The 17,592-nt window shown below is 40.2% G+C and overlaps 1 protein-coding gene across 3 annotated transcripts in view; it reads left to right on the top strand.

The window, feature by feature from the left end:
- KDM7A (lysine demethylase 7A) overlaps positions 1-17,592 on the top strand; it is an 80,598-nt gene that overhangs the window by 38,106 nt on the left and 24,900 nt on the right. For all 3 annotated transcript variants that reach the window (XM_082631837.1, XM_082631838.1, XM_082631839.1), the window contains exons 3-9: positions 1,523-1,640; positions 5,561-5,721; positions 7,795-7,936; positions 8,217-8,403; positions 9,617-9,779; positions 13,469-13,556; positions 14,805-14,911. In XM_082631837.1, the coding sequence (XP_082487963.1) occupies positions 1,523-1,640; positions 5,561-5,721; positions 7,795-7,936; positions 8,217-8,403; positions 9,617-9,779; positions 13,469-13,556; positions 14,805-14,911 (966 nt within the window). The remainder of the gene's footprint in view (positions 1-1,522; positions 1,641-5,560; positions 5,722-7,794; positions 7,937-8,216; positions 8,404-9,616; positions 9,780-13,468; positions 13,557-14,804; positions 14,912-17,592) is intronic.

Here is a 17,592-nt window from a genome sequence, read left to right as displayed (position 1 = left end):
TGTCCTTCCCCCAAGGTTTTATTATGAAAATGTTCAAACATACAGGAAAAGTTGAAAGAATTTTACAGTGAGTACCTCTAAACCCACCATCTAGATTCCACTATTAACATTTTACATTACTTGCTCTATCTCATATCTGTCTGTGTAACTGTCCCACTGTCTATCCACCTTATTTTTTGATTCATTCCAAGTAAGTTATAGACGTCAGTACATTTCCCAGAATCATGGAGGTTTTAGGCTTAAAAGTGATTTTCAAACTTAAAAGAAAAAAAAAAAGTAAAACTGAAATCTTTCATTGATACCACACAAAAGACATGTAGGTGGTGCCCCTCTGGGGGAGAGAGGAATGAGGTCCAGAGCTCCTACCTCAGCCTCTTCTCCACCTTCCCTTTTATTAAGGGTTCCTCAACACAGTCTGAAAAACTGTACTCATTCCCTTCATTTCCACATTGAGGAAACTGGACCCAGACATGTTAACGAGATTTGCCCGAGGTTGCAGAGCGAGTTATGACTAATCTAGAAGTCAAAGCCAAGTGTCCTGATTTTGGTTGCTGTGCTTATTCAAGATTGTAGCCTCCGGGGCTTCCCTGGTGGCGCAGTGGTTAAGAATCCGCCTGCCAGTGCAGGGGACACGGGTTCGAGCCCTGGTCCCAGAGGATCCCACATGCCGCAGAGCAACTAGGCCCGTGCGCCACAACTACTGAGCCTGCACTCTAGAGCCCGCAAGCCACAACTACTGAAGCCTGCGCACCTAGAGCCCGTGCTCTGCAACAGGAGAAACCACCGCAGTGAGAAGCCTGCACACCGCAACGAAGAGTGGCCGCCGCTTGCTGCAGCTAGAGAAAGCCCACACACAGCAACGAAGACCCAATGCAGCCAAAAATAAATAAATAAATAAGAAATTAAAAAAAGAAAAAAGATTGTAGCCTCCCAGAGCTGTAGAATCACGGGATCTGAGTGTTAGAACTGACCATAAGTTATTTATTCTGTCATCTTACTTGTCCTCCTTTCGTTTTGATGCAGTCACCTGCTATTCTTTGTGTCAGTGTAACCATGCTTATTTTGGGCATAAATCTTGACGTAAAAGAGAAGGGAACTGTGCTGTTAAAATAGATTTCCGACGTGGGATCAAAGGCCCTGTCCTGAGGGGATGATTTGGATGATCCATAAAAATCGTATTATGACCTAATGTTCTAGTGAAAATCATGATTTTAAATAATTGTGAGATTTTATATGTGTAAATGTGGATATTATAAAAGGCTCAATCTGCTGATTTGAATTTGTTGGTTTAATTTTAAAATCATTTTTGAAATAAAAAGATTTTTTAAAACCCACAGTTAATTGCCTATAATTGCAGCATTAAATTTTACTTCTTCAGCCTTAGAAATGCATTAAAAAATGTGAGTATTATTGTACTTGACAATTGTTGTTTCTGATTATATAGACTATAATTGATTATAGAAAGTACATAGTACCACCAGTTACAAAAATGCTTTCTTTTTTTAATCTTCTAAAATTCCAGTGAAAAAGAGGAGGAACTGGCACAGGCACGACTACACAGAAATTGATGATGGTTCCAAACCAGTGCAGGCTGGAACTAGAACTTTTGTGAAGGAATTACGTTCTCGAGTCTTCCCAAGGTAGGAAAGCTGTTAGGACCAAAGAACATTTAAGAATGTTACCCAGTAAGGTGACATTATCTAAAGCAGCGTTTTCAAACTTCAGGTTGCAAGCCATTATTATTCTTAATCAGCTTTTTACTTTTTGAAAATAAAACAGAATAGAAAATATGGGTACATTGCAAGTAATAGGAGTAAATAAGCATAGTTTCATGGAAGCTTTGTTATGTGCATGTGTACTGGATTACTGGGTAAAAATGTATTTAACTGTAGGCCTCAGTCCAAAAAGTGTGAAAGACACTGATCTAAGGCACTTATTCCCGTGCTTCGTTCCCTATGTTGTGCAGCTGCTGCTTCTCTTTCTCCTTCACCTCACTTACACCTATTTTCATACTCTGCTTTTTTCTTATGTTATTTTCCTATCTGCCTCCACCCTACGTCTGCCAGAAGTCCCCACAACCGTTGCTTAGCCTCTGGTGGCAACAGGACTAGGCTTTTTTATTTTTTTTAAAGATAATGGAAAGTATTTGAGTTATCTGTGGCTCAAAGAACAAATGTCAAACGCATTATACAGCATTTAACCATGCTAATTTAGATCATTTCCTACTCGCTGCCTGACATCTATTTAAAGTGATAATGCTTAATAGGCTTTTTACACGAGATCATATCCAGGCTTGTTAAAAAGGGGAAGCACAATTTAAATTTCAATCACAATATCACCTGCAGCCTATTATGGAATTATTTCAGATCTTGTAACTATAAAACCCTTGCTATTTCGTCATAGTCTTTAGGATACCTGGCCGTTCCCCTCCCTTAAACAGAAACATAAATGATAAGCAGCTACTGTTGACTCCCTCACATACTGAGAGAAAAATAAAATATATGAAACACAGTGATTTCCACGTGATTTTTGTGATATTAAAGGCCTTATTCTCAAATATTCTCCTTTATCAGTTTCAAAGTCATTGGAGAAATGCCTGTTTATTTTCATTGATTGATTTGGAGCCCAGGGCCAGAGTTTTCAGCCAGGCTCTATGGGCTGACTTCAGAGAGGCTTGTGAGTTTCCTAAAATTGTATAAACAGTTGACATGTTGACATGTGAATGTGAATTTTTCAGGGAGAGGAGCCTTAGCTTTCGTTTTTTTTTTTTTTTTTTTTTTTTTGCGGTACGTGGGCCTCTCACTGCTGTGGCCTCTCCCGTTGCGGAGCACAGGCTCCGGACGCGCAGGCTTAGCGGCCATGGCTCACGGGCCCAGCCGCTCCGCGACATGTGGGATCCTCCCGGACCGGGGCACGAACCCGTGTCCCCTGCACCGGCAGGCGGACTCTCAACAACTGCGCCACCAGGGAAGCCCAGCTTTCGTTTTTAAAAATAGGTTTGTAACCCAAAAGTGTAGTGTTAAAAGTCCTGGCCCAGTGATTCCCGTGGCTTCTCGGCCGAAGTATTAAACACAGATGTGAGCAGGTTCCAGAGGCGGTCACAAGTGTCCACACTGTACTCACCACTAGTTAAAGGTCTTTGGTTTTATTTAATGTAACTCCATAAACCTCCACATCATTTAAAACCATGGCAGGGTGACAATAATTAACTAAATTATACATACTTAATGTGATTGATATAGAAGTGTATAAAATAAAGTGAAGTGAACTCCAACTGTCTACCCCGACCCCCCCCCTTTAAGACAAAGTCTTTTGAGACCCTTTTTTACATAAATGATAACTTTTAAAACAATTATGTGTATAGGTGTATGGATGTATATATACATCTAATTTTAACAAAGAAAATGGGGTTACGTTATGCATATGTTGTGCAACTTGCTTTTTTTACTGTTACGTTTAACAGATACCTTCCTGTGTGTATACACACATTTACCTCACTCCTTAACTGCTGTGTAGTGTGCAATTGTGTGTGTGTTGTGTGTATGTATATGTATCCTGTAATTTACTTAACTGTCCCGCTATGGTGTATGTTTAGTGTGTGTCCAGTTTTTTCCTCTTGTAAGTAATGATGTGCCTGTATTTTTTTTTTTTTTTTTTTTTTTTTTTTTCTTTTTGCGGTATGCGGGCCTCTCACTGTTGTGGCCTCTCCCGTTGCGGAGCACAGGCTCCGGATGCGCAGGCCCAGCGGCCATGGCTCACGGGCCCAGCCGCTCCGCGGCATATGGGATCCTCCCAGACCGGGGCACGAACCCGTATCCCCTGCATCGGCAGGCGGACTCTCAACCACTGCGCCACCAGGGAGGCCCGATGTGCCTGTATTTTTAAGCACTTGTATCTACATATTTTTGATCAATGGGGGGAGGTAAAGCACCCGACATTTAAGATGGAGGAGTACAAGTGATTTAAGATTCTCCCTCAGGTTGGAGTTTAAGGAATTGTTAAATTCTCAGAGGTTGGGGAAGAAGGAACACTTGTGGATGCTTATGGGGAAACTAAAAGGCAGTACAGAACTCAGTGAGTCCGGTGAAGGAGCTCTGAGCCCTCCACGTACAAGACTGTCCAAGAAAAGTCTGTCTTGATTTTTTTTAGGCCTTAAACTGACCTTCTGTTATTGAGAAGGTGGGACGACCTGAGCTCAGTAATTCAGAGACCAGTTTCTCCTGTCTTCTCCTTGACACCTAGGCTACCGATGACATCAAGACTGTTAAGATCTGACTGTATAAATGGCACCTGTTGTGTTTAACCTATGATACAAGTGTTGCACTTAACTTTGAATGTACAGCAGCTGCATTCTGTGAGAAATTGGAAGGTAAAATCTAGAATATCCCCACTTAAAGAGATCTTTGGGGTTTCCCTGGTGGCGCAGCGGTTGAGAATCTGCCTGCTAACGCAGGGGACTCGGGTTCGAGCCCTGGTCTGGGAAGATCCCACGTGCCGCGGAGCAGCTAGGCCCGTGAGCCACAACTACTGAGCCTGCGCGTCTGGAGCCTGTGCTCCGCAACGAGAGGCCACGATAGTGAGAGGCCCGCGCACCGCGATGAAGAATGGCCCCCGCTTGCCACAACTAGAGAAAGCCCTCGCACAGAAACCAAGACCCAACACAGCAAAAATAAATTTTAATTGATAAACTCCTACCCCCAACATCTTAAAAAAAAAAAAAAAGAGATCTTTGATTTGTGGTTAGATAGGGGATAGTGAAAAGGGACAAACCACGCTTAAGTGTAATGCCTAGAACGTGTTAATCATTAAAGAGGGCAGCTGGAGGTTCAGCATCCCTTTTTAGTGGCTTAAGGTGACTGCGTGTTAAAATTTATTAAATACTGGTGATAGCAGATCTTTGAAACCAGGAGTTCTCAGTTGGGGCATTTGGACATTGTCTCAAAGAGTAGGGACCACAGATGCTAGTCATGCCCCAGTGTGCAGGACAACGTGAATTGTTCTGTGTCCGGTGAGACTTTGCAATGCCTAACAAATATTTGTGTAGACTTTTATAGCCAGATAAAATCTGGTCTGTTTTTACTTATCCTAACCAGCTTTTATTCTATTGTACCTCCTCCCTTTTGCTCTTCTGGTTTTCTATGCAGCTTGTGTTGAGTGGCTTCTGATCTTGTTACTTTTAAATCCAACCACTCATTACAATCCATTGTAAGCATCCTATTATTCTGTTATATTTTCTAGTGTTGTTTACCTGAACATTTACATATTGAAATATGTATTTTGCTGGAAACTAATTTGTTTTTTCTCTTGTTATAGTTAAGGCATTTTATATAATACATACATATTTTTCCAATTATATGTAGATTGAAGTAATTATCTATGACTCTAGAGTACTAAAAGGGGCTTTATAAAACATTTGTTATAAAAAGGAGAATTAGGTATGATAGGTTGAGAACCACTGATGTAGATAATAATATAGTATATGAATTAACCCATTACCGGATTACCTTTTTTAACTGAACTTATCAACAAAGATGACATGTTACTCTTATGCTTTCCTTAGTGCCGATGAAATCGTTGTAAAGATGCATGGCAGCCAGCTGACACAAAGATACCTGGAGAAACATGGATTTGAAGTCCCTATTATGGTCCCCAAATTAGATGATCTAGGACTCAGGCTCCCTCCACCTACTTTTTCTGTTATGGATGTGGAACGTTATGTAGGTACGAACTTGATTCCTTTAATTACTTGGGAAAGCATGGTAAAAGTAAAATTGGTATTATCCTAAAAATACTAAAAGTTGAATGAAGAGATGTTAATTTAGTTCCGTTTCTGGGTCAGGAAAAGTGAAATTCAGTATTACCTATGTTGAAAACTATTTTCTTCTCAGCAGACCTACATTCAGAAAGACAGAGAAAAACATTTTGCTTATTTTTATTTACTCAGCCTCATCCTACCGCTTTTGTTGTTGTTGTCATCAAATTTCCTGATACTTGCTTAGGAACAGTTACTATGGAGGGGTAGCTACAGACTGAGGAAGAGGGCTTTGGGAAATCGGGTTGGTTCTAGGCCTCTGTAGCAGCATTCAGGTACAAGATTTCCGGATCCTGCTTTAATGACCTCCTGCTGCCTAGAGAAAGGCTGTGAAAAAGAGGAGCTCATTTTCAAACCTGTTTTTATATTAATGACTTGGTGATACTGCCATTTAACGATGCCTGGCCCTAATTTTTTATATTGAGGCCCGGAAAGGTATAAGAAACAAGGTGGAAGACCCTTCATCTGCTGCAATATTGTTGACATTTTCAGTCACTTTTTTCATTCGCATCAGGGTATTTAGAGATAAAGCTGACTCTATGTAGGTCTCATTCCTTGTCAACAAAATAGGTAGAGATTATTTGAGGATTAGATCTCAAATCTATCTTGACTCAAACTGTCTATTCTTTAGAGTATGTTGTATGTTATCTCCTGAGCTGGAAGTATCTGAGAACTTGTCCCTTTACTGATCCACTGGTTGACATTGATAGTTTTTCACTGAGGAAGTCCAGTTAAATTGTCTGACTTCACATTCAGCTAATTTTGAATTATTATTATTATTTTTTTGTGTGTGTGTGTGTGGTACGCGGGCCTCTCCCTGTTGTGGCCTCTCCCTTTGCGGAGCACAGGCTCCGGACGCGCAGGCTCAGCGGCCATGGCTCACGGGCCCAGCCGCTCCGCGGCATGTGGGATCTTCCCAGACCGGGGCACGAACCCGTGTCCCCTGCATCGGCAGGCGGACTCTCAACCACTGCGCCACCAGGGAGGCCCTCGTTTTGAATTATTTGATAAATTAGAGGATGAGGCTGAGGTTTCACCTAAACCTGTTTACATAGATAGCACTGTAAAGTAAACGGCTAGTGTAATATAAGTGTAGGAAAAACGTTCATGCTACTTGATAGCTAACTTTTTAGTACTGCAGAATGCTTCAGTTAACAGAATTGTTTTGCCTCGTAAGTATAAAATGGTCTATTTAGCAATACTTTCTTAACTTTTATAAAGTTACATTAAAGTAAGAAAATCACTTGTTTCCTATTTCAGATTAAGTATTGCCATATTTTGAATTTCACCTTATCCTACAGGACATCGTAAAACTAATTATGCTTTTTAGGGTGATGCAGTGTTGAGCAAGCAATACTTCATGATTTTCTAGGAAAATTGTAAATTAATCCCAATTCAGAACTCATTTCACAGGCCCTAATATGAACTGGTTTTTGCTTCCTGACCACTCATTTTTTTCTTGAAGCAGAATATTAGAAGGGAAGACACTACCAGGCAAGCAGAAATTGTTTGTCCTGGTTAATTTGTTCACTAATTCCCCAATGACCGATTGGTTTCTCAAAATGATGGACTCAGAATCTTAGGTGTTAGTGAAAGGGAAAGGTCAGTCCCCTTATTTTATGCATGAGGAATGCGACACAGTTGTTACCTACCAATGTAATATGCATTTTTGTCGTGAGCTGCACAAGAAATCATTGGTGTGTAGAAAGCTTTGTAAACATATAACATTTTACACTCAGTGTTAATTATGCAGCTCTGTCTTAATTGCTTTATTCTTTCTTTCAAAAATCATCCCTTTGTTCAAAAGTTCCAGTTGGACTTAAAAAGTAAGGATATAGGAAAAATCTTTGTCTAGGCTATATAGTTTTTATAGGTGGCTTAATTATCATACAAGTAAATATAGTCTTTAAAATATTTTTGTTTACGGCGTCTATTGATGAAATTCTTAAGCCCAATGATAAGACTATAATTTTTCTCTGCAGGTGGTGACAAAGTGATAGATGTCATTGATGTGGCAAGGCAGGCAGACAGCAAAATGACACTTCACAATTATGTTAAATACTTCATGAATCCTAACAGACCAAAAGTGTTAAATGTGATCAGCCTTGAATTTTCAGATACAAAGTGAGTAGTTCTGGACGTTTTGGCTTAGCCTTCTGAGTGTTAGCTAAAATGTAGTTAAATGATGAATTTCTTTTAGTAAAAAACATAATTGTGACTTCTAAAGTGGTCCAGTGATATAGCTATGTTGTAAATTTTGCTTTGATACCCTCAAACTTTCAGTACTGCTGTTAGCTGTGAGTTCCAGTTAATTTCTTGGTTTGGGTTGAGATGGGAGATGAAATTTTAAGAAGTTTTAATTTGCATGATGTGGGTGTGTATGTGTGTGTGTTTTTTTTTAAAGGATGTCTGAATTGGTGGAGGTTCCTGATATAGCCAGAAAACTTTCCTGGGTGGAAAATTATTGGCCTGATGATTCAGTCTTTCCCAAGCCATTTGTTCAGAAATACTGCTTAATGGGAGTTCAAGACAGCTACACAGATTTCCACATTGACTTTGGTGGGACTTCAGTTTGGTACCATGTCCTCTGGGTAAGCTTGGGGTATTTCTTTGTTCACTTAATCACAAAAACATACAGTCTTATTTTTCCACGGGTATATTCATTTGCTATAAATGACATTTGTAAAGAGGGAAGTTTTTTGTACTTTTTCTGTGGGAGCTATCATTTTAAATACTTAAAGAAGCATTATGATTTTCTTTTTTTAATCCAAAGTAATGGAGGAGCCATGAATTCTTAATTTATATAGATTCCCTTTTTTTGCCCCCATCTTATAAATTGATCTCTTTTAGCCTTTTGTCTCTTTTTGTTTCTTCTTCCCCCTAGTCAATTACCAGTTAATCCCTGAACCTAATACCTGAGAAGGAGCAAAATTATAGTAATAATTGCTTCTGACCTTAAGGTGAGGCTAAAGACAGCTAGTTGGATAAGTCAGGAATGCCCATAAAAATACGAATTCTCCTCAGGAGCTTATATTCACCTTGCTTTATCTAGAACTGTGCTATTCCGTACAGTAGCAACTCAGCACATGTGGCTACGTTTAAATAATTAAATATAATTTAAAATTCAGTTCCTCATTTGCACTAACCACATTTCAAGTGCTCAGTAGCCACATAGGGCTTATAACTACTATATTGGATAGCACAGATATAAAACATTTCCATCGTCACAGAAGGTTCTTTTGGACAGTGCTGATCTAGAACCAGATCTTGGTCAATATCACATGCCTGTGCATCAGCAATGCTCTGGACTATGTTTGATGCTGTGCCCTTGAGCTCCTCTTCCTTTCCTCCATGAGAAAGCAAAGGGTTAGTTCATTAAAGAAAGTTTATTCACAGATCTTTAAAAATAATTGTATTATTATATGTCTTAGGAGAAAGGGCAAAGTTTGCAGAGATGACTCTCTGTAACCTGGGGCCTATTAACATGTATTTACTTCTATACTTGGAAAATGAGATCAGTAGGATGTTTGTGATTCTTTACCCTCCTCTCTTGTAACTATGTCTCCATCACCACTTTATTGACCCCTTGTCGTATTTGAGAGGGGGAACCTTAGCTCCTTTGAAGATGCTTATTAAGGGCAATAGCTATTGATCAGGTTATGTGAAATATGTCTTTTTGAACCTTAAAAAATCTGATGATTATCTAATTTAATTTAGAACATTGTATTGGGAAATTACATCAATATAGGCCATCCTAAGAATGGCATTTCCTTTTTCAAAAATAGTGTGATTACTTCCTCCTAGGGCGAGAAGGTTTTTTATTTGATAAAGCCAACAGATGACAATTTGGCACTCTATGAATCTTGGAGTTCATCTGTGACCCAGAGTGAAGTGTTCTTTGGAGATAAGGTGGATAAATGCTACAAATGTGTGGTAAAGCAGGGACATACCTTATTTGTTCCTACAGGTAAGGTTTTAACCCCATCCCGCTCCCCATAGTGGATACTCGTCACGGGGAGTCAGCTCTTGACTGAAATCTCTGACGTTAACGTGTTTGGGAAGTAGTTCTGCATAGCCCGAGAGATGACTCTGATCTTGGACTTTCCACTTCTTTGTGCCTTAGAGGGCTTCTCTTGTAGTCAGGCCTTGATTTGGCATTGTGTTTTATGTCATTTGCCTTCACTTTTATTTTTATTTAGAAAAATTCATATACCATAATCCTCACCCTTTTAAAGTGTACAATTCAGTGGTTTTTAGTAGATTAACAGGGCTGTGCAACCCTACCCCTATCTAATTCCAGAACATTTCATCACTTCAAGAAGAAACCCCATGCCAATTAGCAGTCACTCCACATTTCCCCTCCTCTGAGCCCCTAGCAACCACTAATGTGCTTTTGGTCTCTGTGGATTTGCCTGTTCTGGGCATTTCTTATATAATACGTGGCCTTTTGTATCTAGCTTCTTGTAGTTAGCGTCACGTTTACTAGGCTCATCCATGTTGTAGCACTTGTCAGTGTTTCATTACCTTTTATGGCCAAATAATATTCCATTGCATGGATGTACCACATTTCATGTATCCCTTCATCAGTTGATGGACATTTGGGTGGTTGCCACTTTTTGGCTCTTACGAATAGTGCTGCTTTGAACATTTGTGTGAAAGTTTTTGTGTGGAGGTTTGTTTTCATTTCCCTTGGTTATATATACCTCATAGTGGAATTGCTGGGTCATATGGTTTAATGGTGTTTAACTTTTTGAGGAACTGCCAAGCTGTTTTCCTAGTGGCTGCACCATTTCACGTGCCCACCAGCAGTGTACAGGTGTTCCAGTTCCTCTGCATCCACACCAACACTGTAATTATCTTTTTTTATTGTTGTCATTCTGGTGGGTGTGAAGTACTTGTATTTCATTGTGGTTTTAATTTGCATGTCCTTAATGAGTAATGACGCTGAGCATTTCTCTTATTGGCCATTTGTATATCTTCTTTGGAGAAATGTCTGTTTAAATCCTTTGCCCATTTTTATGTTGGGTTGTCTTTTTATTGTTGAGTTGTATGCATTCTTTACATATTCTGTACACTAGACCCTTATCAGATATATGATGTGCAATATTTTCTCCCATTCTGTGGGTTGTCTTTTCATTTTCTTGATAATGTCCTTTGCATAAAATTTTGATGAAGTTCCCTTTAATTTTAACTGGTCAGCCCTACATTGATGTCAAAGGCCCAAGCCTGCTGTAAGAATCTGGGCAGCTGTCCTGGGGCAGTTAGGAGGCAATGAGTCTGTTTTGAGGGACCCTAGGAAGGGATTGAGTACCAGCCTTAGCTATAGCCTCAAGTATAGGTATCAGGTCTGTCATTTTGAGACGTGACTAAATGCACGGTATGGACTCTCCAGGTCAGTGGTTTTGAGAATTGTGTTCTTCTGATTTGGGTGACCTTAATGGCTACACAGTTTGTAAGGATCTGTTACAGGCCCTGCTTTCTTACCTTGCCTCTGGAGTATATAATAAGAAGTATGTGTTGAGCAAATGAGTGAATAAATGCCTAGAACTACCAGAATTTATAAATCTAGATACGTATCAATATTTTCACTGTGAATGGGCTAAGCTCCTCCCTTAAAGCCCCCCAAAGCTCCCTTTTATAACATATTTTGTTATGCCCACTTCAAAAATCTTGAATTCACATTTATCGTTAATATAACCTCCTGCACCAGTAATTCCCCCCCATTGATGTAATGACCTAATTAGAATATAAAGAAGAAATTAAAAATAATTTATAATAATACACCATTTTACAATGTCCCTGCTCAGGCACAGCAGCATTAGAAGTCAGGATGATGCACAGGCCAGCTAACCAGTACAGGTGTGTAATTGGTAGTTCAAAGTCTGTAGCTTTGGTGTGGATTAATGGTTCTCAAACTTCATTGACCATCAGAATCACCTGGAGGGCTTATTAAAACGCAGAGTGCTGGGCCTTAACCCCAGCGGTTCTGATTCAGTAGCTCTGGGGTGGGCCTGAGAATTTGCATTTCTAACAAGTCCCCGGCTGAGGCTGGTGCTGCTGGTCTGGGGAGCACATTTGAAAAACTGCTGCTGTAGATAGTGTGATTTTTTTTTTTCTTTTTCCCCAAGGTAGTTGGCAACTGATACACTTCCTTCAGTTTACGGGCTACCTAGTTGTATTCCTGGAAAATTGTGCCAAAACCATGCAAAAGATCCTTGTTTCATATGAATGGAGTTATAGTTTCTGGGCTCAGACAGTTAATAACAGATTTTGTAGCTATCTGAATGCCCAGCAGAAATTTGAAAGCCCTGACTACTGGAGGACAGTCTCTTACTGTGTGGAGCTGTCCTGCATGTTGCATCCCTGGCTCCCGCTCACGAAATGACAGTAGTGCCTCCTGATCACTGTGACAAAAAAAGCCCACCAGACTGTCCAGATCACACTCTGCAGGCGGTACTGCCTCCATTGAGGACCACTGATCTACAGAATTTGAAGCCAAAAGAGACTTCAAATTTGTGATTTCGGGGTCAAGCTCAAGGCCTTGTGCCTTTGAGCACACACATGGTCACCACTTGAAAGCCAGTCTTGGGGGGAGTTTTTTGATACTGTGTTACAGCACAATGAGGGATCAGAATATGAAAAGTATAAGGAAAATGGGATCTGTCTATTTTAACAGTCAGTTTTTACATGCAAACGTATGTGTGTATGTTTATTTATGTTTATATGAAGTCTTTATGTTCGGTCTACGGACCTTTCTTTCAAAAGTTTAGCATCGGGCTTCCCTGGTGGCGCAGTGGTTGAGAGTCCGCCTGCCGATGCAGGGGACACGGGTTCGTGCCCCGATCCCGGAAGATCCCACATGCCGCGGAGCGGCTGGGCCCGCGAGCCATGGCCGCGGAGCCTGTGTGTCCGGAGCCTGTGCTCCGCAACGGGAGAGGCCACAGCAGTGAGAGGCCCGCGTACAGCAAAAAAAAAAAAAAAAAAAAAAAAAAAAAAAAAAAAAAAAAAAAAGTTTAGCATCATCTCAGAAATGAGCCTCACTTTGAAAACATGGGAAATCATTTTGACTTTGTGGGAAAATATCATTTTGATCTCCAACATCTATATTTATAGGACCATAGCCCTGCCTAATGCCATGTGGGTGATCTACTTTTTCTTTCTTAGAGGAAGGTCCCAGGTTGAGTTCCATTGATCCTCCTCTGCTTGGTCCCTAAGGACACTTGTTTCAGGATGACACTAGGGAGGCAAAGCGCCCAGCCAGTCCCACTGTTCATTTAATGAAAACATGCCTGCCTCACTCTAACCAGATTTGACTTGTCTCAGAGTAAAATCTTTACTATGAAGGAGATTGTGTTTTGAAGCTAAAAAACTGAAACAGCAACAACCACAAAAACCTTCACCTATCCTGCACCGTAATTTTGTCTAATTCGGTCAATCCATTTATCTTAAACACAGCACAGAGGCTGGCCTATAATAGGCATTTAATACATATTTGAATCACTGAACCTCTAGATGGTAATAGACATTAGCTTCTCTAGCACTGAAGTATGAGGTAAACTGATTTTGATATTTTGTGTTTCTTAAAACAGGTATATATCACATTTGTGTGTTTGAATATTGAAAAATCACTGATTTATATACTTTTAACCATTTCAGGGTGGATTCATGCTGTGCTCACTTCTCAGGACTGTATGGCTTTTGGGGGGAACTTTCTGCACAACCTTAACATTGGCATGCAGCTCAGGTTTGTGTCATCAGTATTTAAAGGATCTTTTGTCCTTTCTTAAATAGGACTTAGTTCTAAAAGTCAAAAAAAAAATTCAGCAACATACTTAATTGAGATCTCATGGAGTTAGGCCCTGAGAAATTATTAGGAACTTTTAACAAAAGTATTGTCTTAAAATTTTGACAGGAGAACACCTTGATGCTTTTCTAATCTAAAACAAAAAATAATTTATTCAATTTGGGACTAGACATCTCCCCAACTTTCAAAATTTTGTAGAAATGGATAGGCTCTCCTTTGGCTATTTTTACAGTGAAGGAATTGAACTAAAACCAGTCAGACTCCGGTGTGACCTGTGGTGCTGGGGCGGAGCAACCCTAAGTTAGGATTGTTGTCAAAACACCTGCTTTAATTGTTCTGTGGTAAAGGATTAACAGCTATTTCCCCTTCTGCATGAGAATTTGACCTTCCCCTGGTAGCCTAATGAGAGAAGAATGTTACAAGGCAACATTGCTTATGGTAAAATGATTCCTGATTGATAAACCGCATCAGTACTGGCAGAACTAGAAATATCTAGTAGGAAGCCGTGTCTTTGGGCTTTTGTGAGTGTGACTGTTATAACTTGGCATGCCCCTGGGGAGCCCCGGAAGCCACGCATCTGTGGAGTCATTCCAAGAGATTCTGGTTCTTATGGGGGGTATGAAGCTTTAAGCCAGGACAGCTCCCACCCTTGCCAAGTACGAATCTTGTTTCTTTATACCTGAGCTGTCCCTGGGGAAAGACGGCTCCTGGCTGTGTGGACTGCTGCAAGGACTCCCACGGAAGACTCACCCTGTGGCGAGCTGTGGTTTCCGTCTTCTCACCTTGACCCTTGCCAAGTGTGATCCTGAGCTTGAATGCTTAGTAGAGCCTAAAGAAAATGCCGTGAGAGGGTGTTGCAGTGCCGTCCAACACAGGCAGCTGGTTTCTAAACACATCCTTCTATTTATTATAGTGGAACCCTTGTAAAATTCCTTCTGTTAAAACAGATCCCAAGGGGTGATCTTTTTGAAGACCAGTGTAAATTCTTCAGTATCCTGTCAAATCTGTTAAGGGCGGACCTGAGTAAGATCACAACTCAGTCTTACCCACGTGTGGTGGTGTTGAGCGACCTGCGCTACTCGATTGGTCTATACGTCGTGGCTGCTTATTTTAGTGAAGTTGGTTGTCTCCATTTAACTTTGAAATGCTAATATTAATATTAAATTTCTTCAACTCTTATTTATTTAGGTGTTATGAGATGGAAAAAAGGCTAAAAACACCAGATCTTTTCAAATTCCCTTTCTTTGAAGCCATATGTTGGTTTGTAGCCAAAAACTTGCTGGAGACCCTAAAAGGTAATAAATAATCTGTACGTTTTGTTGTTTCATATGATGCATGATATTTCTAAATTCACTAAAAGCCACTCGTAGAAAGCGAGGTCCTTTTTAAAATGTGCTGTGGCTATTGTCCCTATTTTGTTTTTTAAATGCATGATTTTCCTCTGTTCGGAACCTTTTTAGCAAATTAGCAGATCTCTAGTCCATAGGCATAAAAATCAGATATATGAAGAGCTGCATCAGAACCACACGGGCAATATTGAAAAATGTTCCTTTCACTGGGACTTTAGTCATCTGCACACATTATCAGGCACGTAAAAGTGCCTCACTAACAAAAATGCTGTTGAAGCCAAGGGACTGTTACCTAGTATTTGTTCCCAAACATTTGCTTTTAAAAAATTGAGGGAGTAATTTTCATGTCCTGAGTGAATCAGGTGGTGTCTGTGCCATTACCATTATGACCATTATGTGGCCAGTATAAGGCAGCTGTTAGCACAAACCAACTAGTGTCAGGCTATGCATCTATAGTTGAATAAAAATGGTTCTTTTCAAGGGAGGGGGGAAATATATCCCTTTAAACTTGAAAGGTACCTCTTTTATGTGGAATTTCAGATTTGGATGTTTATTACTGGTTTAGTAATCTTTGAGCAGTCAAGTTGGAGACTCACTGTAACTTCCACTTTCATCTATTTTTTGCTTTTCGTGCACTTATGCCCATGAAAATGCAGTCCATCTGGTTTTCGTGTTGTCTGACTGTCCTAGTCAGTTTGCCAGTAGTGCTACTATTTTTAAAAATTATTTAATTAATGAATTTATTGGCTGCTTTGGGTCTCGTTGCTGCACGCGGGCTCTCTCTAGGTGCAGCGAGTGGGGGCTACTCTTCGTCGCGGTGCGCAGGCTTCTCATTGCGGTGGCTCCTCTTGTGGCGGAGCACGGGCTCTAGACGCGGGGACTTCAGTAGTTGTGGCACGCAGGCTCAGTAGTTGTGGCTCGTGGGCTCTAGAGCACAGGCTCAGTAGTTGTGGCGCACGGGCTTAGTTGCTCCGCGGCATGTGGGATCTTCCCGGACCAGGGCTCGAACCCGTGTCTCCTGCACTGGCAGGCTGATTCTTAACCACTGAGGCACCAGGGAAGTCCCAGTGCTACTATTATAATTAACTCCCAGAAGAAGAGATATAAACAGATTAAACAATAAAGTCTAGTCTAAACATTTGGGTTTGTTCCCCATTTAAATGTTACAAAAGAAGAAAAGGTAAAAGGAAAAAAAACAACCAATAACTTAATTCCCAGGATGGCATGCACGGAATTAAATGATAAAAATCATTTATGGTTTCTTTCCTTAAAAGGGGGGCTGGGGAAAGCTCACTTTCTTTGGAAGGAAAGAGCAGTAGAACCCCATCTCACACCTTGTAGCACTGTACAGAGGTAGGTGTCTTGACTGGTGCAGCTGTACAGGATGGAGGTGGGATCCCATGGAGGGGGAGGAATAGTGCTCTTGGGTATTTTTCTTGGCTGCAGGAATGTCACAGTAGACCCACAGAGTTGCGATATATGATTTTCAGTAAAATACTGGACGGTAAAGTTCATAGTCTCCTATTCAAGTAGAAGCCTGGGAAAATAGGAACACTTATAAAAACACTTACAAATGTCCTTATTTTCTGGAAATAAAACCCAATTACTGAACTCTCCAGATAAGAGATTGGCAATTCAGTATTCAGAAAATTCAGAGCACTTTTTCCATCTTTCTCTTCTCACTAACACATACATGTACACACACACACACACACACTGACACACATACACACCTGGAGTAATGCTTTTTCCTTAATGTCTAAGAGGGGCTCATCAATCGACTTTTTAGAACAAATTAAAAATTTATCTAAAAGACAAACTCTTGCTGTTCCTCTTGCAGCCAGAAGCAGCAAATTGTTCAGTCTTAAAATAACGATTTAACCTTTGTTTTAGACCATTGAGAGTTCAGAAATATTGAGGTCTGACTGAAAACATGAACCTATACATTAAAAACCAAAAAAAACACCAATTACTGTAAAAGGATATTTGTAGGTGAGGTTTTAAAATGTTTTCATTTTGTCAGCTATATCAGTACAGGCTACCTGGCAATATTAGTGAGTCAGTCCAGTCCCACTAAGGCTAGAGCCAGATGACCACTATACCAATTGCCATTGTCTTAGGATTCATCCTGGAAGCAGGAATGGTGGTCTTGTTACCCCACATTATGTTGTTTTTTTATTCCTGACCCTTTAACTTTCTACTATGGCCTGTTATCTTCCAGCTCAGGCGGTTAATAAGGTTTATATGATGGGTTAAATAAGTGTGGATTATATGAAACTCTTAAACTGTGTCTAGTGTTAGTAATAATAAAACAGTGAACCAATTTTGGGTTCATGTAAGTAAATTAAACACTGAGCAGAAGTGAGATCTTTTGCTTTTGTTTCACCTTACCTGAATTTTAGACCACATCTAATATATTTAGCAGGAGTTTTAGATAATTAATTTGGTTTTAAAACCCAGAAGAGACATTTGTATGTGTGTATGTGTATTTGCCTTTACAATAATGTAGTATGTCATGCCCATAGTCAGTTGGGTAGGTCACACACTGTGTACACATACTCACTCGTACAGTTCAGAGAATTACACAGCTGTCACTCAGGTCAGCTCTACCCAAAGTAAGCAAAAAC

Source organism: Mesoplodon mirus (genome assembly GCF_964341445.2).
Source record: "Mesoplodon mirus genome assembly, chromosome: 9".
Classification (NCBI taxonomy): Eukaryota; Metazoa; Chordata; class Mammalia; order Artiodactyla; family Ziphiidae; genus Mesoplodon; species Mesoplodon mirus.
This window is presented reverse-complemented; position numbering and strand designations above follow the sequence as displayed.